Source organism: Drosophila innubila (assembly GCF_004354385.1).
Source record: "Drosophila innubila isolate TH190305 chromosome 2R unlocalized genomic scaffold, UK_Dinn_1.0 1_C_2R, whole genome shotgun sequence".
In the NCBI taxonomy this organism is placed as follows: Eukaryota; Metazoa; Arthropoda; class Insecta; order Diptera; family Drosophilidae; genus Drosophila; species Drosophila innubila.
Genome location: NW_022995374.1, coordinates 21,020,947 through 21,048,024, shown reverse-complemented (window position 1 = coordinate 21,048,024; position 27,078 = coordinate 21,020,947). Strand labels below are relative to the sequence as shown.

The following is a 27,078-nucleotide window of genomic DNA, read 5'->3' as shown; positions in this document are numbered from 1 at the left end:
ATTTTGAAAATAAGACAAACAAAGACACACAAGCTGCGTTATGTAATTGCAAAAAGATCTCGCTCGCAACTAAATAGTATTGTTGAAAACAGAATGATGAATTAAAAATATAATTTGCAATAAATACTCGTACATTATTCAAACTAAGTCGTTATAACAATTCCCTATAAAAGACAACATTATCTATTAATGTGTGTTTTCATTTTCTTTTATGTATATGTTGTAAGTATGTATGTATGTTGTGTGTATATAGTCAGTGTATGTTGTTTTTTTTTTTTTTTGTTGTTGAGGTTGTTTCTTATTTGTTTTTTGAGGCTGTTCTACTACGTTGTGTTTGGATGTGTGTATATGTGTGTAAGTGAGTGAAAAACTAATAGTTCAACTACTAATGCATTTCGTTAAATTTACTTCATTTTTGTTTTGTTTTTATCTTCATTTTTTGTTTAATAATATTGTGGTTGTTCATCTTGTTGTTGTCATATTGCTGAGTGTTGATTTCATCTTTGCAATGCGTATTTAAATATGCTATATAATCGCAATAATACATAATTCTTGGTTGCACACGAGTACATAAAAGCTACGCGCATTAAGTTTTCCTTTTTTTTTGGTTTTTGGAATGCATAACGTAACACTTTTTATTATATCATAAGTTTATGCACGTTTTTAAATGTTTAACTACAGGTGTCTGTGTGTATGTGTTTTAGTTTTCACTTGTCTGAGTGTGTGTGTGTAGGTATGCGGTACTGTTAGTAGTAGTAGGTCCATAGGACTAACACCTAGGTAGCAATTCAAAAGTCTATTCACTTCGTTATCGTTACAATATCGTGGGCATAAAACTTACATGTAGATTTACTACTTATATATGTATGCATGTATGTGTGTGTGCGTGTGTGTTTGTCTGTGAGTGTAAGTCTGTCAGTGTGTGTGGTTTCCCTATGGCTGTGTGATATCTGTGTGACTGCTTTAACTGACTGCTGAATTTTATCGTATAAGTTATTTATGTACTCATCTTTTTTTTCGGTTTTTTAATTTTTTTTTTTTCGATTCTTATATTAAAGTTCATCACAGTTAGCGGAGCTGAAATTATGAATAATTATTGAGGACATTGTTGTGTAATACGTTTTCTATCTCATTTTTTCGTTTTTGCTTTTGTTTGTTGTCATTTTCTACTAAATCGCAATTGCATATATACTTGTATGTAGACTACCGTAAATTGATTCATCATTTTAGTGTAGGTTTTTTTTTTCTTTAAAGGTATTCTTCATTTTCTATTTTTTAACTAATTATTATATACGCAAGTGTGTGTGTGAGTGTGTGTGTGTGTAACTGTGTCTGCGTTGCTTTTGTAATGTATGAGTGTGTATTACTATTTGTTGTATTTGCTTTTGTTGCTTGTTATTATTCTGTTTTTGTTTTTTTATTGGGTTATAAACCGCTACTCAGATGGTTGCTCGATGCATGATGCCGAGAGGAGTGTTGATGATGCCTCAGTGTCATGGAGTGTTGCCCTCGAATAAAGCGCGAAACTCTCCGCTTCTGGGCCTCGGGAGACCCTCGCGAATCGTTTGCACCGGCTCAGTAATGCTCGACTCTGACCCATGCAGTAAATTCTCTTTGAGATCCATGTCACTACAAAATAAAGCAGAGTTACATTTTAATTTAATGTACTTTTAAAAAATATGGAAAATATTAATTTTAAGTTATATTCACAACTTACTCATCTTTGCAGTCGTCGGCCTCGGCGGCCAATGCATTGACCACTGCCGTAATTGTATTTGATTCTGGATTGCTTAATTGTTCATCCTTTTGTTGCATTATATTTGGATTTTTGCCGATCTTATTAAGACGTTCTGCAGCCACAGTTTCCATTGTTTTACGCATCAACGGATACTGGTCGAGAACGCAATTGAAATGATCCACGCTCAACGAGAATAGATTGCAATAGGTTTCAGATCGCACGCTGGCCACACGACGCGCATTGGTCAGCAAACAGATCTCACCGAAGTAAGATCCATCCGATAATGAGGTGGCAACCTTGTGAATTGAAACATACCAAATAAGATACCCGGTAAATGTGATAAGACATGTGTTGACTTACCTCGCCGTTGGCCATGACAATGTCCACAACGCCCTCCTGTATGAAGTACATCTTTGTACCGATCGTGCCCTCCTTTATGATAATATCACCTAAAAATAAAGTGCGACTTAGAGCTTAGTTTTTGCTTGGGTTTTGATGTCGATACCTGGTTGGAAAACTTCGTATTTCAGTTTGGTAACTACGTCAGAAACAAAATTCGAATCGGCATTAGCAAAAAAAGGCACTGACGCCACGAGGGACCTGCGAAAAGAATTCACACATTATAAATAGTAATAGATATGGAATAAACAATGTGTTAAATTATGTGATTTGTGTGATTGTTGGTTAAACACTCAGCCTGATGATGCAATTTCTACAGATGCAAAAACTGATGCTGTTTTGCTGCTGCTTAAGGATCGCCCACCTGCAATTGTAGTTGATGACATCCTCGCGCAATTTCTCGCTCAACTCGCCAAGTATCAACTCTTCATCGAAGAATTTACCCTGGTACCGATGTTCGAAATATTCCGTAATGCGTTGCCGCATATCACGCGGCAATTTGCGATAGGCCATATACTCCTCCACCTGTTTGACCTTCTCGCGATATTGCCGCCTGCTGGAGTCCAAGCTCTGTATTAGATTGGTCGCATGACCAAGGAACAATGCATAACATGTGGCGCCCGATATCATCGATAGCATCGTCAGCCACATGTCCGTCAGTGACTGTGGTGGAAATCTAAAAAAAATTAGAAATTATGAAGTATTATTCAATATTTTAGCTCTATAAGTTTTACTGATATTATACATTTTTGAATTTAAAATTAAAAACAATATTAAATTAGAAGCTGTAAGCCTCATAAATTGTATAGGCGATTCGATTTCCAATTTTGTTTAAAATATTTAAAACTTTTACCAAATCATTTTTATTTTTACTAAGGATTATGAAATTATTTATTATAAAAGATTCGAAACTTTTTTTTAAAATTTAATTAGAGACAATTCATTTTTATTAACAATCCACTATTTAAAAATCAACCGAAAATACAATTATGTATAGTTAAATATAAAAAGGTGCAAAATTTATGTAATTCTTTTTTTTTTTTTTTTAAGATTTGTTAACTTTACCTGCCATAACCTATGCACAGCATATGCGACATGGCTTTAAACAATGCCCATGAATACTGTTCCAGCCAATATGATTCCTGAAAGATATTAAATTAATATTAATATTGGTTTAATTGTAAGATCTTGAAGTTTACCTGTAATTCGTTGATGGATACCCAGGAATTTGATGGAAAACCCTGTAACATTGGCACTAAGAACTGCAGACAACCGCTCCAGTGTCCGATCAAGAGCATCATGCAAATCAAATTGAAGATCCTCATGAACACCGAGGCCATATTGAGGAACTGCAACCAGAGTTATCAATAAGAGTGCACATCAACGAATGGCCAGCACCCCACTGTCTATACATGTGTGTGTTTGTATGTGTGTGTGTGTGTGTGTGTGTGTCTATGTGTGTATGTTTGTTTTTGTGTGTGAAAGTGTGTGTAAGTGTCTTACAATTGTGAGTTTCACATTTAAAATACGACAAACCAAAATATATCAATTTAACGAGAAGGGAAACCAAAATCGATTTTATTAAAATTTGTAACTGTTTGATTTTTGGATTTTGGCTTCCAGGTGATCCGTTGATCACATCATACAAAAATACGTACAAATAATTGCGCCAAATTTTCCAAAACGAAGCAACCAAAAAGTGAAACCAAACCACAGCCAAAAACAAAATCAAAAGAAAAGTTTTAAAAATAATAGTAATAATTTGAGAATTTTATGTACTAAGCAACAGCTGGCAGTTTATACTACTTCAATTAAGCCAATTAGTATGCAACGCTTCAAAAAAAGTTGGTTTAAGTATAAGCTGGCAGTTTGTTGCCCCGACACAATTTAGCTGGCTCTAAAAATGCAGAGAAAATATTGCTATCAATCAATATAGAATTTGATAGTATACAAAATATAGTACTTATATAATAACAAAAGTAATTGTAATTGTAAGTGAGTCTAGTGTTAGGCAATACAACAGTGTAGTACAACCTGAGAGCAATCAATCAAACCAGTTTCTACATTGTTTTTTTTTTTTTGTTTTGTTTTTTGTGCAAATCAGCTGCTATTATGGTACAAGTGCTCATCTTAACTTTTGCTCAATTTCAAAATAAGTAATACTTAGCATGTATGGAAGTATGATAAATATACATATTTAAATATGCTCACTAAGCCGTTCAAACGTTCAAATTCAAGTATTCCAAAATATTTTACAAAGAAAAGCATTTTGTTTGTTTTTTTTTTTTTGTATTTTTTTTTTTTTTTTTGTTCAATTCTCAGTTGTTAGTGCTACGTTTTCTGTACAGAATGTTAAAAACAAACCAACAAACGTAACGAAACGGAAACGAAAAAGTGAAATCATAATGGAGAGAAAGAGAGAACAAGAAGTACGAGTAGGTTGAGTAAAATTGTTGCATTCAAGTTTACAAGTATTTTTTTGGGGTTTGTTATTATTGTTTTTGTATGTTTATGCGTGTTCGTGAACTAGTATAAAATACGAGAAATTGCCTAGACAAGTTGCAATCTTCAATACAGCTCGTCGATTGGTGCACGGATTCTTGGCCTTTAATTACACAGACTTACGAAAAGTGTCACGCGAATCTTGGCTGAAATCTTTTGTACAACAGAAGAAGAGAACCAAAGAACAGAAGAAGACCAAAGATAACGAAAGATAAACCCATAACCATAAAAACAAATCAAAAACAAAAAGTACGCAAATCAACAAAATTACACACAAACAAAAATATAAAAGTATTTAATTGGAAACAGTAGCAGAGTTATATTAGTTAGATTTACATTTGTACTAAGTAGTGGATAGTAGAATACAGTAGCGTAGAGTAGAGTAGAGTAGCGTAGAGTAGAGTAGAGTAGCGTAGAGTAGAATAGGAGCAATAAAGCGCGCAGCATAAAATGGCGCCAAAAACAAAAGCAAAAGCATTGATTACGATATCAATCAAACGTGTATTTGTTGTTGTTGTTGTGACAGAAGCAAGTATATTTATATATTTATTAAATTGTTGAATGTGGCAGATGCGGCAAGTTGTAAGCGATTTTAGCATTTGCCCATTAAAGTATGCTATACAAAACTTTCAATTGTGTTGTACGGTGTTCGTGCTCATGTTCGTTGTTCACCACATTTCAATTAGCAACATTGCCAATTGCTAATGTTGTTGTTGTGGCTGTTGTTGATGACAGTGTATTGTGAACTGAATAGGTGCAGCATTTTGGCCAAAAAGCTTACGCAAAAGCAACGTTCAAACAATTCGCAGTCGCAATCTTTGATATTGGCATTTGGCATTTAGACATGAGAGCGAGACAGAGACAGAGAGATTGAGGGGGAGGTGAATATGTGTAGAGAGTTGTTGTTGTAGTTGTAGTTGTAGTTGTAGCTGTAGTTGTTGTTGTTGCTGCGATATATACAATTCATCAATTGACTACAATATGGGGCGCTATTTTACGAGTATGTATTTTACTGGCAGACCATATCATTGATGTGTTTTTTTTTTGTATTATTCGTAATCGTATTGCCAAGTGTTAAAGCAAAAAGCATTGCAAAAACTATATAAGAACTGTCGTTATTATATTTAACATGTACATGTGTTGTTGTTTGTCATTCGCATTCGGAATCGCGTTTGTTTTGACTTTTTACATTGTTACCTAAGTAATTTCGTCTTGATGCAATTCACGAAACAGGGTTTATAAATACGATAATATACTTTACTTACAAATAGTTTAGAGTAAAAACGAAAGTGAGCAAAAGGACTAGAGCTAAATCTAAAACTAATCTTGGGCTAATTAGTTAACTGAATCTAGACATGCTCATGCATGAAACGTTCTTCTAACAGTTTCGTTTTGAAAAGAAATCGGACATAGATTGAATATAATTATATGGTATAGATTTGGAATCAGTTCTATCTAACTAAATATAACCCACACCTAGTGAAGTGCATAAAAACAAGCTTCGATTTGACCGAAGTACGGATACATACATGATTTTTTTTTATTATATGTTATAATTTTTCAAATATGCGTCAAATCAAGAACATATGTATGTATATCAATCAATCAATATGTATATAAAAAGGCAGTCTTAGAAAATTTACAGAATGTACGAACGAACATTAAAATCAAGCAAACATGATCAACGAACAATCGAACAATCGAACGAACGAACGAACGAAATATGCACTAAAACTCAATTTTGGTTAAATCATATCTCAAATGTGAGTTATGTTCCACCAATAATATATAATTATAATGTCAATCAATCAAGGCTTTTTGTTTTTGTTTATATAATATTGAATTTGTTGTTTTTTTTTTTTTAAGATAGTGTTGATTTTTTTTTGTTTTGTTTATAATTCTTAATAATTTTAAAGATGTTTTTGTTTGTTTGGTTGTTACCTTGAGAATTAGGTTGCTTTTTGTCAAGCCATCTTTGTCTTTTTTATGCAATCTCCCTCTGCGATCAGCACTTTTTTTCTGTAGATTCTGCAGAATCTAAAAACCATATATATACACAGGTATTTTAGGCCCTCATCATTTCTAAGTTGTTTGATGTTAACTTAAATATTTTGTTGTTTGTTTTTGTTTTGTTTCTTAGTCTGATTTCGATAAGCAAATTGTTGGGTTTATTTTTAGTATGCGTGGCGTTAATGTCATCCAAATTTATAAGTATTATACATATTTGATTTGTTTTCAAAAATAAATAAACAAAAAACAGAGTCCAAATTGAGGTTTCTGTTATACTTTTTATTTTTAATTTCAATTTTTGTAATATTTTGGGTGACGTTGCGCAAGAAAGTGTTTTTTGTAATTGTAGTTGTTGTTGTGGAGAAAAAGCATTTATCAACACTTGAAAATGTTTGAAATGTTTCTCAGTTGTGGTACTTCAGCTTAGGAAAAAGACTCCAAAGAATTTTGTACATAGTGCAATGAAAATTTTTACCTTTTGGAGTGCATCAAAAGACAGCAAGAAATCAATAACAAAAGAACATGAAATTCCATAAGAAAACATATCTTTTAAAGTAACTTGAAACAAAGAATCGACCAACAGAATATATGTGAAAGAAAGCAAATGAAAAAGATCACTTACTCCCCCCGCCCCGCCGCGATAGAGCGAAGGTTCAAGCGAAGCAATCGCGATATTGTGAATAATGTACGAGTATATAGAATATTAGGAACGAATCGCGAGCGAGTTGAAATTTGTGTATGAGATGATGTTGTATTAATAGATTAATGTTTGATCTTGTTGTGGCCAGCTTGATAGGCATTATAGGAGTTGGACGTGAACATGGACGTGGGCTAGGGCTTGGAGGCGCAACGCAATCCAATGCAACACAAGTTGAAAACAAATATTTGGCGGAAAAGTACAAATTACTTTATGGAACATTTACAAAACTGGTTGGGCTTATTGTACAGCATTACGGGAAAAATTGGACGCATATATCGGTACATATAGTACATATAAGTATAGGTAGTATAATCAAGAATAACAAAAATCATAACACAACGTAAAGAGTGAAATCAAAGATACAGAGTATAAGATCCGTATAACAACTGAAATTTTTTATATGTAGTTTGAACATTTTGCGCGCCAATAAACTATATAGAATATATATATAGAGTTTTTGTTAACTTTCGATATGTATGAGAGAAGAGTGAGCACTTTGAACTATATAGACAACTCTGACCACTGTTAACTGACTGTACTAAGCCTAAACCCAGACCTAGGCTCTTTTGACTTTTGTGTAGAATGTATTGCTGCAATGATTATACGTCGATCTTAAGGTAAAAAATTTTGTAGCAAAATTATAACGGATTCGATATAAAGAAAAATTGTTAATTTAACCGATAACTAAACTGAGCAATGGACGAAATTGGAATCGAAATTTAATATCAAATATTAAGTATATATATATATATATATTTAAACATTATTAAAAGTGAACAAAATAATCAAAATATATACATATTCAATAGTATGTATATATTTATAAGTAATGCAAAGAAAAATGTAAAGTGTTGACAAATTTGAACCGTGTACTTACATAGACCTCCTCCCATTGCGATACGTAGCGCACAAGGCGGGACAGACGCAGCAGTCGAACTAAGGAAAGTAATTTAGCTAGACGAAGGATGCGCAAAGCGCGTCCAGCATGCAAGATTTGAAAAGAATCAGAAAAATCCTGCAATTTCATAATCTTAATCAAAATGTTGCGTACTGTTTCTTTATCTACAAATAACTTACTTGATTGAAAATTAAAAATATATAATCTAATGGTATCGACGAAATCAAATCGAGAAAAAACCAGGTTCTTAAATAGTGTTTAGCTATAAGCTTTGGATCCAATATTACTTGTTCAGCGTTGTCTTGTTGCATAATTCCTGTAATTGCAAAACAAATTGGATTGTTAAATAGATTAGAAAATAGAAAACAATTATTTTTGTAAATTGTTTCGAGATATTCCACTTAACATTGCAACGTAAAGTTGACTGTACATTACCTGTTCTAAAATTGACTACAATATCTATTAAAAAAATAGTATCACTTAGGCAGTTGAAGGCAATCCATCGTGTGCTCAGATCATCGTTGAAGAATGATATTGCGACTGGCAGGATAATAAGATTTGCTACTAATAATAAAAGCATGCAAAGGTCCCAGTAAAACCTGTCAATAAAACACGAAAATATATATATTAAAAGAGATGTAAGAGATTATTATATTACGCACTAACCTGAATGAACTGCACGGGTGTATGACCCAATGTCCGGAAGTTTTCTGACGTATGCGCTCTTTGACCAAAGCCTTGCGGCTGCCAAATAATTTCATGGCCAGACGATTGTCTGTCGGCTGGAACCATGATTGCAATTGACTTTTTAGGAAATTCGCCGAGACTTTTTCCGAGATTATCGGTATGTTGGGCATTGGCTCCTCTTTCGGAGTGCCGTACAACGACACATCATCAAAGTGTACCTGTAGAATGGATAAATGGAAAGAAAACACCATACAACTTTTAGTTTACTCTGATTCACAGCTGCGACAGCTGCCTCGATAATTAAGTCTGAGTTTACTGCCTTTTACTCGAATACCGTGTAATGAGTGCCCTATATTGATGGTAATTGTTACTATATGACTAGTGAGTGAGTTTGTAGATATGATGTTTCAGATCGTTGTTTTATGGAGTGTGGATAATTGTATGATTTGTGGAGTCCCTGTTCTACAAGTAATAATAAAACCTTTGCTCTTGCCATTTCGGTTCCTTGGTCGCATATTAGCAGTGCCTCATCATCAAAAGCGGTGACCAGCGAGTCGGTGCAGGTGTTTTCAAATGAAATCCGCAAGTCGTTCTCATTCACATTCAATACGGAGCAATATGAACAGCGTACTGATTCCTCGCTATCGCCGTTCAGCAAACTGAAATATTAACAAATTTATTTAAACAACGTCATTTCATAATCGTGAAGATAATCTTATAATCGATTTACAGTTTGCCAAGTAATTGTTCTAACAAAATCAAAATTAACACATTCAAGCGCACTTCAAAATATGATACACTGGTAGAAAACATCATTTCATATTGGACAAATTTTCATTATTGCACGAATTATCTTTTATTCATGTTCATATCTTAAAGAAACTTACAGGATTGTATTGTTCGGTTTGTTACCGATATATTAAAGTCGGAAAAATACACAATCAGAGGAGGTATAGAGAATTCTCCGTCTTATAATTGTTAATATCACAGGGTATACGAATAAATATCTGAATTTCGTATTTTATTAAAGCAATTAGTTAACCAACTGTAAATACACTTCTATACATAAATATGTATAAGGCTATCCACAAGTGAAAGTATGTTTATGTTTTATGTCGGGTATTTTTCATTCATTCTGTTGTTTAATTGATGCACACGCACTTGATCCGAACTGTATCCAGATCTCACCTTGCGTTCGGTGACTGTCAAGGTCTTCTCCGGCGACGACAACGCTATCTACAACAACAACAACAACGACTCTGGTCGTTGCGGAAATGTTGCCCTATTGGCACACGAAATCGCGTGGTGTGTGTGCTCTGATCTCTGATCTCAGCTTTACTCTGGTTTGCTCTGATGGGATGCCTATTGTTTGGTAAAGCACTACAGTGTTTGTTGTTTCTTTCTTTTTGTACGTGTACTTGGTATTATTATTATTATTTATTTTAATACATTTATTTTATTTCATTTGATTTGATTTGAATTTATTTTGTTAATCTGCTCACAGTTGTGTTGCACTCTACACACTGTTCTCTTCACACTGAATTGAGTGTAGTTATTTGTAAATAGGAAAGTTTCGTTTTAATTAAGCCTGATGAAGCTGATTTAATTTAATCTTCACTCGCATTAGACTAATGAATTTACTACAATTTTGTTTTTTTTTTTTCTATTATTAATTTCTTTGTAATTGGGAAATGAAATATGTGGAAAATCACTACAGAAATCGCTGAGCGGGCAAAAACCACAAGGGAGAGCTTGGCATTTTACATAGTTATCACGATCGATGACTGTCGATATATATACATAATATACATATATTTATATATAGAGCACGCACACACACACACGTATATAGCAGCGCTGCTTATCGAATAACAATGTATATGCAGAGTTATGTTCTTGCTGAACAAAACAATTTAAGTTTTGGTTTCGGTTTTGATTGCGCTTTTAATTGTGGTTTGTATATAATTTTCCAGTTGAAACTTGAAACGTGTTCAGACAGCTGTTTTTCTCAGTTTTGACGACCGTAACTTAATGTTATCGTCAGTCGTGTTTGTTATGCATGGTATATACGTGTATATGTTTATTACTTCAAGCACCAAGTTCCGACTCTGCGAGTACTCCATATATTTGAGTAGACCGTAATTTATCTTTTGCAAGTTATTACAAGCGCGCTAACCGAGCGCAACTAGCGGCGCCTATCGAAATGCGCGTCCAACGAACGCCGGCAAACACTCCGAATGCCAAGCAGAGTCCGAAAACGTTTCCGAATATTGTTATTGTCATCGTCGTCTTCGTGTGTCGTGTGTCGTGTGACTGTGTCGTGTGTGTTGTGAGCGTCCTCCAGTCGGTCGGTTTGTTTTGTTTGCTTGTTGATTAGTTTACAGTTATGTTCGTTTGTTTGTTACCTCGACTTTCAATTTGCGACAATCGATATAAACCCGGGGCAAGATCGCGATCGAGTTGGCGATCGAGCTCAAGCGATACCGAAAAGGGAATTTGGCGCGTAATTAAATAATTGATCAAATCGACACTCAAAACTCAACTCAGGCAATAGCTGTACTTATTGTTGTTGATTTCTCTTCAGCTGTTTATTGTGTGATTTTATTATTATTATTTCGTTTATTTTATTTTATGTTTTTTTGTGAGGGTCTGCTATTATTTTTTTTTTTTTTTTTTTTGTAAGTTAATTTAGACTTTACTCTGCGTTGTTGAAGCTGTTGCCGAGGCGACTTGATAACCTGTTCTGAGGAACTCGCGATGCTGTTGCACAATAAATAAATAAAACAATATTTGTTGTGTTGTGTTGCGTTGCTTTTTAATTGATTTTGCGACGAGCAGCGTCGCAAATTATACACAGACTATAATTTGTTGCTATTCTTCAAAAATTGACGCCAATAAAAGCACACAAAAACTATCAGCGAAAATTACCTCTAGATTTTATGTAAATGAATTGGTCTAACGGGTCTACCGGGTAGAGAGAGGCTAACAACACCGACAACGGCTCCGAGAACACGATATTGAAGAGACGGAACGAAACGGAACTGAGGTGAGACGCTGTTACCTCAAGTAACAATCTAGTGCAATCAATTATAGATTTGTTATAAAAAAAAAAAAACTGGCGCGACTTAGTCACTGGGGAAGCGAAACTTTTATGAGAATGCCGGGAGTTTTCCGCGTCAAGAACACAATCAACACGTTTCCCAAACCATTTTCACGGTCACTGCACCACTGTTCAGAGAGAGCAACTGTCGATCAAGTGATCTATTAATCTATCGATCCGTTTTTCGGCTTAATATCTTCAGCAATCGATCAAACGATAGATCCTTCTCATTTTCGGATTCACAGTTTGCTTTTTATTTAATCGATTTTTCGTTTAATCGATCCTGTAAGCCGTTTTATTATTGAAAAATCTTGACGCACATATGAAGTTGACTGATCGCGGGTTAGAAGCTCATTACGCGGCCATTCCCTGACCAGAGTAAGTCCCAGACTCAACTCAGACTCAGACGCTGGCTGGCGATGCCGATGGCATTATGCAAATGTGGCTCGATAAGCGGCTAACAAAAACCGGTAAAAAGTCCCCAACAACAAGAACGAAGACGACGACGACGACGACGTAAACGCTTTGCATGCGTAATTCACAAGGGAGAATTTCGACTGGTAACTGGTTAATGATAGTGATAAGAATTGTAAAGTCAGGTAAGGTAGAGATTTAAATTTGGGTTCTACCATTTATGTCGGCGTACGTAAATTCTTGTAACATCGATGTTGGCTTGATTTTTTTTCCTTTCATTATATTTAAATTTGTTATTAATATTTAAAAAAAAAAACAATCTAAGCAAATAAAACAAAAATTATTTTTGCAGCTTCAACACCCTTAGGAATTGTAAGACGATTATGCTTCTTAGCAAAAACTTAAATCCGCATAGAATGATAAGGAACTAAGTTCTTAATTGTTGATAATTAAGTTCGCTCGATCTAAATTAAACTGAAACAATGAATGCTGTCGTAAAATATTTATTTAACTGACGGATATTTTTCCTATAAATTAATTTAAGCATTGCAAGCCCAAAACATCCAGCAACTATGTCCGATATATCGATGTTTTAAGACCCTGTACTTAAAAGTACAACGGGATTTTTATGTTTGTCAAAAGTTTAAGTTTTTATTTTGATCAGTTTCCGAGTCTGCCGAGTCTCTACAGTGACGTAAATCCAAACTTTGACTCGAGTTTTTCAAAATGAATACTTGAATTACAAATCTTAAGTTTTGGTAACGTTTTAATGCCTGCTTTAAACTTTGGACTTTTTTAGATCATTTATTACGGTCGCTCATCAATAGTTAAGGGATTGAAGTTAATTCTGCAAACTAACTACGATAAACAAACTCGAGTGAGCTGTCTACTTTTCGTAAAAATCGATTTAATCAACTTGATAAACCGTCAAAATAGTTTTAGACTTAAAATACTTAAAAATTGGTCCCGCGAAAATTGAGTTTTCAATGTATTTTTGTATTAATAGCCAAATCTTAGAGCCTATAAGAGCTAGAGACAACGAATTTGGAATTTGTAAAGATTTACAAATGTACCTAAAGTGAGGTTATTTAAAGGAGACTTACCGCTCGCCGAGCTTGCTCTTGTGCCTGCGTATGTGACGTCGGTTGAAGCTGTTGGTGCACGATGTGGACGTTGGCCTTGCTGGCGGATGATGTACACCAAAGTTATGAAGTTGCAACGATTTAAGTGTTGGGGGCGCTGTCGATGCTTGGCCAGCACCGCCGAATCCGTGAACGTGTGCGTGTGCGTGTCCGTGTCCGTGTCCTTGACCGTGTCCCAGGACACCAGCACTGGCTACTGTGATCGTTGACTCTCCCACAGCCTCATTGGCCGCCTCGGAGCCCTGCTGTGATCCGTTGCTGGACGAGTGATGGGTGTAATCCGTGGGCGCACTTAGCTGGCGATTGAACTCGGCCTTGCGGCGTGTGAGATCCGTGAGGCAATATTTGTTCAGATGGCCGTTGCTGGAGACGGAGCTCTTGGGCGATGATGCCAGATGTTGTGTGTAGGCGGCGTGTCCTTGTCCGTGACTGTGGGCATGTAGCTTGTGGCACGAATTGCTGCTCACGCTTAGCTTGTTGCCGGCGTTGTGCAGCAAATTGTTGCAGTTCTTGCCGCTGATCTTGGCCGCCAGCGAGTGCGGCACCGGCGGACTTTTGCCCGTTGTCGGTATGGTGTTGCTGCCCCCCCGATACTCCTTGTCGTCACTCTCACTGCGCACCGACGCCCGATACGCCGGAAATGTCTTCGTCTTCGTGCTCTTCAGCGATCCGTTGAGCAGCAACTGCTGCTGTCGGGCGGCAACTGCCGATAAAGCCGGCAGCTGCTGTTGACGTGCCGAAGATGAGGTTGAGGATGAGCAGCCGGGTGCTGAAACAGATGCCGTCACTGGGTTGGACGTGGATACAACTTGTTGTGGCTGCAACGAATGCTTCTTTTCCACGAGGTACAAGTTCAGATACTTGTCACCTGGATGCAGCGAATTGTCCGACACAGCGTTCGACTTGGAAATGATTTGGCCCTTCTTCTTGGCCGTGCGCGTTTTCAGCGACAAGTTGCGCAGCTTCTTGGACTGCTCCTTGATCTTGTTGGTGCGCAGAAACGACGGACTGTTGGCAATGCACTTGAAGATGTACGTTTGATTCACCAACTGTTGCTTATCACTGCCCGTGTCGTAGTCGCTGTTCAGATTGAGGTTGAGATTGGTAAAATGCGGCTCCGATAGCTGTTGTTCACTGTAATGGCTTTTAAGTAGACCGCCAGCTGCTGCAGCGGATGCTGAACCGATCGTCGTCGCCGGATCCTCGGATGCACCTGGTGCTGCACTCAAGCTGCGCGTATACTCGTGACAGGCATCGTAGAGTGCGGAGTGTCCTCCAGTGCTGCTCACACTCTGCGCCCCACAACTGACTGGACTATGGCTATCGAGTAACCGCAACCCACTGCGACTGTCACAGGAGTTCTGCTTTGAGATGCCGCTCGATAAACGACTGCTGCTGCGTTGCCGCTGTCCCCTTGGCTCATCGCCCCTCAGCAGCGAGACGCTGTCACCGTCGCCGTACGCCTCAGCCTCGTGATCTCGCTCTCGTTCCCGTTCCCGTTCCCGATCTCTGTCGCGATCTCTGTCACGATCACGTTCGCGATCCGTTCGTCGACCACTGCCGCTGCTGCAACTATGCTGATCAGCCGCTGGACTGGGACTGGGACTATTGCGCACTGAGGAGGAGTGCGAGTGTATGGGAATTGGCCCAGCCGAGCCAGCTGAGGCGGAGTGCGGAGTTCCCGCCTGTGCGTAGCTGAGGCTGATCAGAGACTGTCGCCCCAAATGTTGTTGCGAATGCGAGTGTCGTTGTTGATGTTGCTGCTGCTGCTGATGTTGCTGCTGCTGCTGCTGCTGATGTTGCTGCTGATCGTCGGGGTACAAGTTGTCTCGGCTAGCGCTACAAGAGGCACAGAGACAAGAATGAGAACCGGGTAAATGATACAGAATGAATGGCAATAGTTGCCGGCAAACACACAAATTTATCTAGTTGAAATTGGCAAAATATGTGCAGCGGATCGGGTTGGAAATGGGTAAAGGAATGGGAATGGAAATGGAAATGGGAATGGCAATGGCTATGGGGTATAAAGTGGACAGAGGCTACGCTAAAGTGAGCAGGAAACGGTGTGTGGCAAATACGCTGAGACAAACAAATAAACAAAAGAACTTGTTAATTATAAATATTGATTGTGCAACTGTATGAGTTCTCCGAGCTTGTGAGTGGGAAAGAGAGAGGCTTGAGACTGAATGTGGCTCAATGTGAGTTCATCATAAGTGCTGGGTATAAGTATATATACATCTGTACATATATGATACAATTCATACACAAGTAATCGTATTTATAGCAATATATATATGTATATATACAATGAAACAGTCAAGAGCAGCCGACATGCTCATCTGCTTTTGATCGCGCGAAAAATTGAACTAAATTAATGTATAGAAACACGCATGGCATTTAGCTACAGATACAGTTAGAGATACAGAGATACAGCTACAGATAGAGATAGTTATTGAAATACAGCTACAAACTAAGTATGTACAAAACGTTGACTGCACATTGTGCAAATATCTGAGATATATAGCTATGCTTCCCAATATTTCCCTCCCCTGCTCCAAATCTAACACAACCCCAGACCTCTTCCCCAAGCTATATTTGAACGGAAGTGCTCTAAATCAAATTTTCCTAAAAGCAAACTGATAAGATAAGAACCGCAACAGATTGCGTCGCACATTAATTTGTTAGACATGCCCCCTGTGTCATACAAATTATACTTTGTTTGTGTACCATACTTTAAGTGACGGAACAAAACGGAATGAAACTGAAAAAACCGATTGTACATATTAGGTAAAGCAAAAAAAAAATATTATGGTACAGAATGTTGTATCTATACTGTTACTTTGATCTTTTAATAGAAGATAAACAGTACATTTTACAACAGCTCAATTGTAATTTAAAATCTAATCTTCCGTTGTTTTCGAAAATCAATGTGTGTATTATTAGGAAAAAAGAATGTTCCAATTTAAATAGTTTTTATAGATCTTTCACTTGATTTTATTTGAATTATTTTCGTTAATCGAATGGAATAATTGCGTTTTATAAGTATTCTTACTTAAAAAGTTGCTTAAATTTCTTCACCTCACTTCTTTTTTATTATATTCGATAAATTTGTATTCTTTAAAGCTTACCTTCTATAAATTTAAAGCCACTATTCTCTTTTATACAAATATTCAAGTAGTTTATGAAGAAATTTCCTATCATAATCCTCGACTATGAACTGGTAATTCATTGTATATTGTTATGCAAATGGCAAACTTTAAGGTCGAATGGTTGGTGGAGCCTTAATAAATTTGCATATTTTATCGTTATGCACCGTTACATTTTCAAGGGCAAATCGTGGACCATGCAAATTGAGCCGAGCTCACTGTGCACACTGGACAAAGGAGCGCAATGAAACGTGAGGTTGCTACACGTATTGTTAAAAAAGAATGTACAAATATGTATGTATGTATCTAATGTACATACATATTTATAATGTGCATATTTCTAAACATTCGAACAAAAGAAAGAACAATTCAAATGCTCCTCTAATAAGTACATTTTTTGTGATATCAGTGTGCGTGCACAACAATTGTTAACGCTTCAAATTCATATCTATGCACATGTATGTGTATACGTATTTGTATACAAATTATAGCTGGTGGTGTCAGTGGTGCCAGTGATGGCAGTGGAGCTGCCCACGGATTCTGCTTCAGTCGCAATCTCAACTCGTTTGGCACGCAAACGAAACGGACACAATTTTTTTTTTTGTTTTTAATTTTATTTCTTTTATAGAAAAAGTGTCAACAAATGCAAATATTTTATTAACTGTGTGTGTGTGTGTGTGTGTGTGTGTGTGTGCAATTTGAGTGCTAAAATCGAACCGCTGAGCAAACTAAAATCAATTTCACTCAATTAAGTGCTCACGCCATGCAACAGGGCAGCATTCACAATTCACTATTTACCATCCACTAGGCAGCAAATGCAATTATCTGAATTTGAATTTGAACTCGTATTTGAATTTGTGTTTGAGTTTGTGCAAACAGTTTGCCAGAAATGGCAAATATTTGCGCACGTAATGTGCATTAGCAAAATGACTATGCATTTGTATTTTGGCGCACGAAAGCCCTTCAAAGATACAGATACAGCGACAGATACAGATACAGATACATTCACAGTTATGCTGCACTAATCCGCTTTCAAGTCAACCTGAAATCAAAGCGAAAGCATCGCTAGTTCAGGTTTTTTTATCGTTCCCTGGCATAGGGTATTATACTTTTGTCACAAACTTTGTAACGCATTTAAGGAGGCGGGACAGGTACTCTGTCCTTTTGTCCTCCTAGCCTCTCAGTTTTAAAGCTATATAGCTGCCATAGAAACGATCAATCGAAAATACATTTTTAATAAGAAAAACTTCATTACATTTCAAGATATCTCCACCAATTGCACAAAATATTTATTTGTTGTTGTTTTATATATGTTGATCAAAATAATTTTAAATACTATATCATATCGATAAACGATCGGTCGAAAATTCACCTTTAGTAAGAAAAACTATCTTGCTTTTCTTTAAATATATCTAACACATTGTTTAGTGGGTCATACCTAAGGGTATGGCAACACTAGGACTACTTTATCATATAGCTGAAATAGGAACAATCAGTCGAAAATGTTATATTGAGCTATGAAAGAGTACCAAATCTTCGGCGAGCCGAAAGTCACATTTCTTTCTTGTTTTTCATTCGAATTTTTTATTACCAATTTTATTATGTTTTTTTTTCATTTGGGCTTTGAGTACTCGAATTTCGTATCTCAAGTGTTGCGGACAAATAAAATTGTTAGGCTTTTGGGCCTGCGGCATTCTAAAGCCGCATCCGGATCAAGAGCAGACCAAGTGGCAGGGCCAACAGCCGTCTACGGTCCATTCCGTCGCATCTTAGTCAGATAACTGTATTGAGTGTGGCCTGCTCCAATGTCAACTTTGGCGCATTGGAGACACTTCTCGAGTGGGAGCCCTTCACATTTGAGCACGTGCCTGCATCCTCGGGGCAATCGGATTTTGTCTTTTGCTGTTGGTTGTGTTGATTGTGGTCAGGGCCATTGGGGTGGAGTGAGGAGGGGTGGCGAGGGAGTCTGTCAGGTCTCCGTCGGACTCTTGCGTCACAGTGAGCCCCCCCCCCCTTTTTAAATACGATACGACTCAATTATTAATTCAAAAGCCAATTGAAGGCATTAAGCGTAAATTCGAGAAGCGTAATTGCGACTGGTCGCTGCTGCGGTTGCATTCCATTTCGTTTATCGAAATTATATCAATTTTACAGCGGCATGTGCAACCCCAAGGCGGCATCCACATGTGCCTTCTGTACGAGGGTAGTATAAGAATAACCGGAGATGCACAGTTAAGTAATGTCTGTTTTCATAGTTATAAATATTCGATTAGTTATGTGACTAGCTATTATATATTTTATAACAAATATATTCTGATGTTTCTTTTATTATATAATTTTAAGAACAAAGCCAAGGTATCCAGAGAAATATCTAGTTTACACCTCTAATACAGTTGACATTGATCTGAATTATAGTTATTACTATTTCTTCATCCTAACAAATCGCATTCTTTTAATACATTTTTGATTAAATGCCTTTATTTGTATTTTTTAATTTAGATCAATAATAAAAAAAAAACTGGAAAACTATAATAATATTCCCTAATGAAAATTACTATTAACATAAATATATAATTTACACCTATAAAATAAATATTATTATTGTTTAATTTAGCATATCGCTTACTTCACTGACTGCCCTCGCATAGCTATACAGTAGCCCAGTTTCGGGCATGAATTTTACGAAGAATCCGCAAACCAATTGCTCTAATTTTAGCAAATATATTCATAAGTCTATTATTAATTATGTAGGTCTTGAACTTTGCCACATTTTGCAGAGAAAAAATTGTGCAACATTCCGCGTCTATTTTTAAACAATTGTGCAAATTGATTTGATAATTGCAATACAATGAAATGTGAAAGAATTTCGAAAATAAATATATATTCTATATATGTACATCACGTATGTAAATGAAAATTGTAATGGAAATTGATATGGAGCAAACAAATTAAGTAAATGAAATCAAAGCTAAACATGCCACTCAATTTTCATGTTTTACATGTACAAATATTTACAATGTGACAATCTCTGTCTCTGTCTCTAATTGAAAGTCGATTCGAATCAACGCAATTTTGATAATTGATAATTTAATTGGCTGCCAGCTATATTTACCATAGAGATGCCTTACGTATCACATAATACTCGGTACATATAGTTATTTAATTAGATGAAACCGGTTTTATAGCACACAAAGGATCAATCAGTCGACGAGCTACAGTTAAATTAACTATTGTCAAATTATTTTTGAGATACGAGTAATTAATGGAAATTTTTGGTTATTTTGCTGAAGGTCAGCAACTAGCTTTACAATAGGTATACTATAAATAGTTCTTTGAAGAGAATCATCAGTTATTTTTGACAGAACTGGACATTAATTGTGAGAACGAATTTGACATATTTTGGACAACACACAAAATATATTTATGTATATTTGCAATTGAGCTGAAATTAAATGAATTAACATCATATATTCAAGCGACATGCCAATTCATAATTAATGTCATTGATCTTAAAATTAAATTACTGTGAAATATAGAGATCTAATATATATATTTATCGCTGGAACAGACTCCAGGAGACAGGGCGAGGAGCGGAAGGCAAAGCAAGCTTAAAAACGAGCAATTGTTTGATAAAAGCAATGAATTTAAAAGTTTGAGGTATTACGAGGTTCATTGGCATTTGTATTGGCATAGGAACACGATTATTGAAATATTAATGCAAATAATAATGTACAGACTAAGAAGATACATGGGAAGAGGATAGCAGAGTGCGTCATACAACTATGAATTGAATAATTAGTTAATTTTAAAGAGAAATGTTTTGCATTTTTTGATTATCAAGTATTTTAAAGTAGCTTGCAATGAGGGAAGAGGTAGAGAGCAAGCTAATAGCATTAAAAGTGTTGTGGGACGTTTTTTAGCAAGTACATTAGTAGTAGTAGTAGTATTATTAGTAGTAGATTTAGTAGTAATAATAGTAGTATTTTTAGTAGTAGTAGTAGTTGAAAGGTAGAGGCAGAAAGTGGCTATTTCAAAATGTCAGTACCTTCACTGATGATGTCAGTAGTACGCAAAATTAGCTTCCACAGCGAAATACTTTATATGAAATTCAATCGTTTTTTAATGCATGTTTCACGCTGATTCTTTGGTTTTCGATTTCGATTACGATTTCACTTTGTTTCTTGTTTGTTTTTGACAAAACTTGTTTCGATTGCGCTTCTGTTTTATATATTTTATTTTGATTGTTTTTTTTTTTTTAAGTTTGGTTCATTTCAACTTTTGTACTTTTAAGCAAGTATTCTGTAAAAACAACAACAACAATGACAAACATAAATTGAAATGTACAAATTTTTACTTGAAACGAACCGAAATGAAACGAAATTAGCATTGTAATGAAACGAAATGGAAATAAACTAAAAGTACTACTAAGTTGATTAGCCGGATTCCAGTTATCATAATTCCTGACATTTTGAACAATGTGGAATCCGACAACAAAGTGGCCAACACACATACGAGCAGACGTTAAGAATTGTGATTTTATATATGCATGTAAGTATACTTACTATGTTGTGCTGATGTCAACAGCATACAACAAAAATCTCTAACTAGTTCAATTGGAAATATCGAGATTTCCACACACAAAAAGCCCAACAAAATGGGTCTATCTATTTCATTTTTCTTTGTGTGCTTGTGAGTGTGTGGGTGGGTGTGTGTGGGTGTCTGTGTGTTTGTAAGCTATGTGCAAGCAACAACAATAACGACAACACAGACACATGAGAGACACAAATACAGATGCAAATGTATGTATATGCACATAGAATGCCGAAATTCGGTCAGTGGTTTAATCATTGAAGTAAAAGCTAAAGCTTCCGTTGCTGCATTGATGTTGTCGTCGGACATGTACATGGATTACATACACCAGCACAAGCACACACACACACACGCACACTCTAACACGCACTTACAAAACACATACAAACAAGTAATTGAATGGCGCCTGTGTGTATGCAACGCTTTCTGCACACTACAAGTACAAGTGCACTCAACGTACTTTGACACTATTTTTTTCTTTTTTTTTTAACATTGTTGGTGTTGCTGTTGGCCATTGTTGCTGTTGTTGTTGCTATTTTCGACTTGCTTTGCCGACGCCATTGTTGGCCGCTTGGCTTTTAATCTAGTTTCGTAATTGCATTGACTGAGTGACGGATGACTGCCACGCCCTGTACTGAACTGCCCAGTCCTGTCTTCCGCCCTCTACTGCTCTGAACTTTGCCCCCAATACGCTCCAAGCACTGTGCTGTGAGAGCATTCAATGGATTGGATGAACGGAAATCAGTTACAATGTGCTCTCAAGCCAAAGGAAATAAGCATAATGGAGAAAATAAGAACACATACACACACAAACATTCACACAGGCACTATATAGTACATCCATACATACATACATATGTATTGGCTGCACCGAAAGAAAGTTGTCCAAGTTAATTCGCAAATCGCAACACACATACACACAAAGTTAAGCAACAACAGTAACAACAACAACAACAATCAATAACAACAGTTGAACTAAAGCACAAACAAACAAACGAACAAACAAACTCAGCAAACAAACACAAGAGAATGGGAATGCTGAAATTGAAACGAAACGAAAATGGAAAACTGAAACGGAAACACATTCATGTAAATATTTTAAAATGTTGACGTACATGTGCATGTCTATGTCTGTGTGTGTGAGTGTGAGTGTGAGTGTTTCACAAGGTGTTTCAGGATGTTTCAAGTCTACTCAATTATTTATGGTCACACTTTTTTAAATATTTAATGAAATGTTGGGATTTCTTGTCGTTTATCCCAATGCTCAACGTACACATTGAAACATCCAAACACACCTACACACACACACCCAGACACACAAACATAGAGACATGCACATGTACAGTCATGGACATATAAATGGCACCACAAATTTGTTTCTTAATCATGTTTTTAATATTTCAGGTACGTTTTAATTGGGAGATATTTTTTAATATAACATTAATATCTATTTCTATCAGTTAGGTAACGAAGACTTTAAATACACATTAAAAACAATGCCAAAAGTCCTACATATATTTTGTGTGGGTAATGAGCATAATTTTGAAAATGTGCAGCATATTTCCAAACTAATAATTTTTCAATTGAATTTTTGTTTTTATTTCTTATATTACAATTTTAATTCAATTAATATTTAGCTAATGAGATTGTCTATGTATTAAGTTCCACTCTTCTCTTATTTTCAGAAATTTGACTTTTAATTCAATAAACACAGGGGTTTTAAGTATATCATATGTGCTATTTATATGTTCATGACTGTACACAAAACTTATACTCGTACATATTATACGCTACGTAACATCATGTAACGTAACGCAATGTAACGTAATTAAGGACGTAACAATCATACGTTAAATGAACAACAATGTTAATTAGTTATCAAGACACTAGACAATTCAAAATAATTGCATACCGTTGGTCGTTGGTAAATGTTCCAAATGCTCCAGGACCGCTGACACGTCGCTGTGTGTGTTTAACGTGCATTTTTTTATGGTCACCACCCCCTCAGCAGTTCCTCCACATGGAAACGGTGAAATTGGACTTTCGCCGCCAGTTACCGTTTATCGTTGCTCCACCTTCTTCTCCTTCTCCCACACTCACCCACACACACACTCACACACAGAGGAATATACTGAGCTGCTGCTTCTTCTTTTTCTGCTTCGGCTGCTGTTGAATTTTTATGCTGTTGTTGTTGTTGTTGTTATTGGCATAGAGCAGACCTCGTAACGCCTGGCGCAAATCTGGGACTTATCATCGTATATGCTAATCGAGAGCGTGTGTGAATGTGTGTGTGTTTTGTTTTTCGTGTATGTATATAAATTGCTCTATCTCTCTCTTTCTCTAGCTTTCTCTCTTTCTCTCTCTTTCTTTTCTTCTTGCTCTGCTTCAGTCAGTGGGTGTGGGTGCAACTTCCGTTTCGATTTTTGGCATTAACTAATACAAGTGCAAGTACACGACATATACGGACACATAAACAAAATAATTGCTTTTCGTTGTTGCTTAGCTAACTTCTCTATAGCTATAGCTATCTCACTCACATCGGCCGCATGCTGAGTAGTAGGTAGTGGGTAAGTTGGTTTTTCCTTTTGATTTTTTACAGTTTTATTGTTTTACAGTTTTACACTTTTACCATTATATCGTTTCACTTTTCACTGAGATTGGGTGTGTGTGTGTGCGTTTTGTTGGTGGGTTATAGTTAGAGGTGTTAAGTAACGTAGGGTTGAATGTTTAAAATGTAGTCTCTAAAATAGTTAACAGCACTAGTTGTATTGCTTATGAGTTGGTTGAGTTTTGGTTTTGATTTTGATTTTGGTTTAGTTTTGTATTTATTTTAATTTGGTTTTTAGGGTTTTGTTGGGCGCTCGCTAAAGTTGATTTTGCAGGTTATGTTTAACTCATATGTTGACTACTGAGTAAATATATATAGTAATACCATATGTTGCTATTATTATTTAGGCTCTTTTCATACATATTCTGTATGCATACATAAATACATACATATACAATGTAAATACTCTTTTTGTTTGCTTTCGTGTTCCTTTGTACTTTGGGTTATAGACGTCGTATTATTATCTAGGGGGCGTTATTACGAGTATATAGTTTGTATGTTTCTCGATTTAATAATTAGGTGGAGTTTTGGTGGCGATGATAGGCGGGGCGGGCGAACTGAAGGATGGTGGGCAGCAGGCGGGGAGCACACAGAGTATGTTACGGATACGTTATGTCACGATCGTTTATTATTAGTATTATTATTATTATATGTTTAGAATATCACAAAGAACAGCTATAATAAAGTTACTTTTGCTTATATCCAGGCCAACGCAAAAGTATGCTATGAATTCGTTTTGGTTTCAATTTTCGGTTGTCTCTTTCTAGTTTTTACTTTGAGTTCCTTCTCCTCCAATTCCTCCAATTTAATCTTTGGTCTCGTGGTCGTGAAAGTTTAATGAACGCAACGAATTTTGCGGTCTTGTGGAAAGTTGTGAGTCAAGTTAAGGCGTTATGGTGTTACCGTTACTTATACATTTATACGTAGCTGTTGTGGTCCGGAGGTCGAGCCGTAGCTGGTGCCGGGATGCCGGGGCGTGGCCTTGTGCCGTGTGTCGGAGTTACGTCAAGGCGCGCAACGTAAGAAACCCAACGCAGGTAAATTTTCTTATATATATGTATATATCTCTAACTGAGCCCTAGAAGTAGCACAATTTCTTCTTTTATTGCTGCATTATTTCCTTTCTACTCTCCTTCGGGTCTTATCTGTTTTATTTTCGTTTGTTTGTTTTTTTTTTTATATATTTATAATTTAGGCCTAGGTCGAGTTGTAGTTAAAGTTCGTTGCGGCTTTATAAAAATAAATCCATATATTTAGTTTTATTCTAAGCAATTTGTATATAATATATATGTATATATGTATATAGAGAGAGAGGCAACTACTTGGTAGTTTTGTTAGTCGTTAAGTGCGTTTAATGTTACGGTTAATTTGATTTCGCTACATGAAAAAGACGCTTGTCCTACAAACTACGAGGTTTCCTTTAGCTCTAGCTCTAGTTATCAGTTAATTCATCCAGTGTTGAACAATTTGCATAACGGCAACTACATATACAACGGTTTATTTTTTTATATAATTAGCATATATGTCTATATAAGTATGTATGTATTTCGGTATATAACGTCTCTATATATATGATGTATTGTATTTTGTATATAGTTTTGTTATAGCACTTTTGTATTTTTATATTTATATATAGCGAGGGTGTTATATATTGTTCTTGTATATTTTTAAAAGTAATTTGTTCTTGCTAAATTTGGTTAATTATCTTTAGTTGATGCTGCGCTTTAGTGTGTGTTTGTCTGTACGTGTCTGTGTGTTTTATAATTTGCTCAATTTCTTTGTTGCAGGTACATTGGTTTTAGTTTTTTGGTATTATTTGGATATCTTTCTCTTTTTCTCGGGAGTTTCGGGCGTTTCTGGAACGTTGATTAAATAATGCTGCACTTGACGTTGGTTTTCTTTTATAGTTTGCTTTTCGTTTCTGTATTTGTTGTTGTTGCGTTTTTGTTTTGCCGTTTGATATTGTTTTTTTTTAATTATTTTCTCTTCTGTTTGTTTTTTGCGAGTCCTTCTATTTGATTATGTAATTATGCTTGGTCTTTTTTTTTCTTCCTTTCAGCTGCTGTGGTAGTTTTGTGAATTGTGCGAAATTACGTATACGTAAGTAGTTCGTCATCAATATTTAGCACACAGCACAACGAAACGCACACACTCACATATACATATACACATACATACAGTTAGTCAAGAAAGTGTTTTGACAATATCAAAAACTGACATATTTTCTCCTGCAAAAATAAAATATATTTATTTTGAAATTCATTTCAATTCCATTTTTATAATTCTAGGCTGTGGTTCTAGAATAATTAAAAAAAAAAGAGATAAACTTTTCATTGAAATTAGCTTAAGTGCAGATTAATTTTGTAATTAAATCTTTCTGGACTAACTGTATGTGCGTATATAATTTATGGGCGCCACCACTGTGTGTATGTATGGGTGCGTGTGCGTTTATGTGTGTTAAATGGAACTTCAAGCGCTTATAACAAGTTTATAACAAATTCTTTACGCAACACAATTGGCCTAAACGGACACACACTCACACAAACACACATACACTGCAACCGAAAAAAAGACGTTAGGAAAACGGAACAGAAGAAAGTGCACGTTAAATCAATGCTTCTTTTGACCTCTATTACATTTTCGTTCGTCTTCGCTTGCGCCCTCGCTTTTGTCGTCTCCTGCTACCTGGATTTTCTTTTTTTCTTTCTTTCTTTTCAATGTCCCGTGTTACGGCACAATTGGCAGCGTGTTTCCTTTTCCTTAATTTTTCGATTTTCGTTTTCTCTTTGCAAGTATTTAATGCAATAATCGAATAGTTTAGTAATTTGTCGCGATGTGTTGTGTGTTATCACAAATGCTGATTTTTATTAATTATGAATTTAGTAATATATTTATGCTCACAGCAGCGCTCACTTATACTATGTACTTTCTATTGAAATCTCTTTACATAACGATTCTGGTTACTGTTACTCGCTGCTGTGCTGTGCGAACACGACACGAACGAACTCAGCGCGACAAGTGAATCTTCGCATGGCACTGACGTGCGCCGTGAGCCTGTGAAATTTCGCTGAAAATCGATAAGGACACAGGCAAAGTGCCACCGCGAATGCAAAAGCAACGCAAAGTCACCAAACTAAAAGCACA

At 36.0% G+C, this 27,078-nt stretch overlaps 1 protein-coding gene and 2 long non-coding RNA genes across 7 annotated transcripts; 1 reads left to right on the top strand and 2 right to left on the bottom strand.

Annotated features, from left to right (window-relative positions):
• Positions 1-305: 305 nt before the first annotated feature.
• Positions 306-23,651, bottom strand: LOC117783934. Of its 4 annotated transcripts, none has more exons than XM_034621505.1 (15): positions 23,239-23,651; positions 13,552-15,429; positions 9,428-9,593; positions 8,914-9,152; positions 8,683-8,846; positions 8,427-8,563; positions 8,227-8,379; positions 6,581-6,676; positions 3,337-3,486; positions 3,203-3,279; positions 2,502-2,813; positions 2,244-2,338; positions 2,099-2,187; positions 1,718-2,034; positions 306-1,629 (listed from the first exon to the last, which is right to left on the bottom strand). In XM_034621505.1, exons 1-15 carry the CDS (start codon positions 23,307-23,309, stop codon positions 1,494-1,496), a joined length of 4,080 nt encoding a protein of 1,359 aa, XP_034477396.1. In that variant the 5' UTR covers positions 23,310-23,651; the 3' UTR covers positions 306-1,493. The 4 variants fall into 4 exon arrangements, with proteins under 4 accessions (XP_034477396.1, XP_034477397.1, XP_034477398.1 ...); XM_034621506.1 differs by having other exon boundaries at positions 8,227-8,364; XM_034621507.1 differs by lacking the exon at positions 6,581-6,676.
• LOC117783948 lies at positions 20,937-27,078 on the top strand. The gene is made up of 3 exons (XR_004617387.1): positions 20,937-21,284; positions 25,994-26,034; positions 26,945-27,078. It is a non-coding gene; the product is annotated as an uncharacterized LOC117783948 (long non-coding RNA).
• Positions 25,088-26,989, bottom strand: LOC117783947. 2 transcript variants are annotated; one of them, XR_004617386.1, is made up of 3 exons: positions 26,882-26,989; positions 26,620-26,791; positions 25,088-25,163 (listed from the first exon to the last, which is right to left on the bottom strand). It is a non-coding gene; the product is annotated as an uncharacterized LOC117783947 (long non-coding RNA). The 2 variants fall into 2 exon arrangements; XR_004617385.1 differs by lacking the exon at positions 25,088-25,163 and adding an exon at positions 25,984-25,996.

Excerpts from the sequence above, each read along its gene's own strand:
- LOC117783934 (XM_034621505.1), bottom strand. The coding sequence starts at position 23,309 with ATGCACGTTAAACACACACAGCGACGTGTCAGCGGTCCTGGAGCATTT. Across the intron at positions 8,380-8,426 it reads TATTTTTAATTTTCAATCAA|ATTATGAAATTGCAGGATTT; the intron begins GTAAGTTATTTG and ends ATTTTGATTAAG. Across the intron at positions 2,188-2,243 it reads ATACGAAGTTTTCCAACCAG|GTGATATTATCATAAAGGAG; the intron begins GTATCGACATCA and ends CTTTATTTTTAG.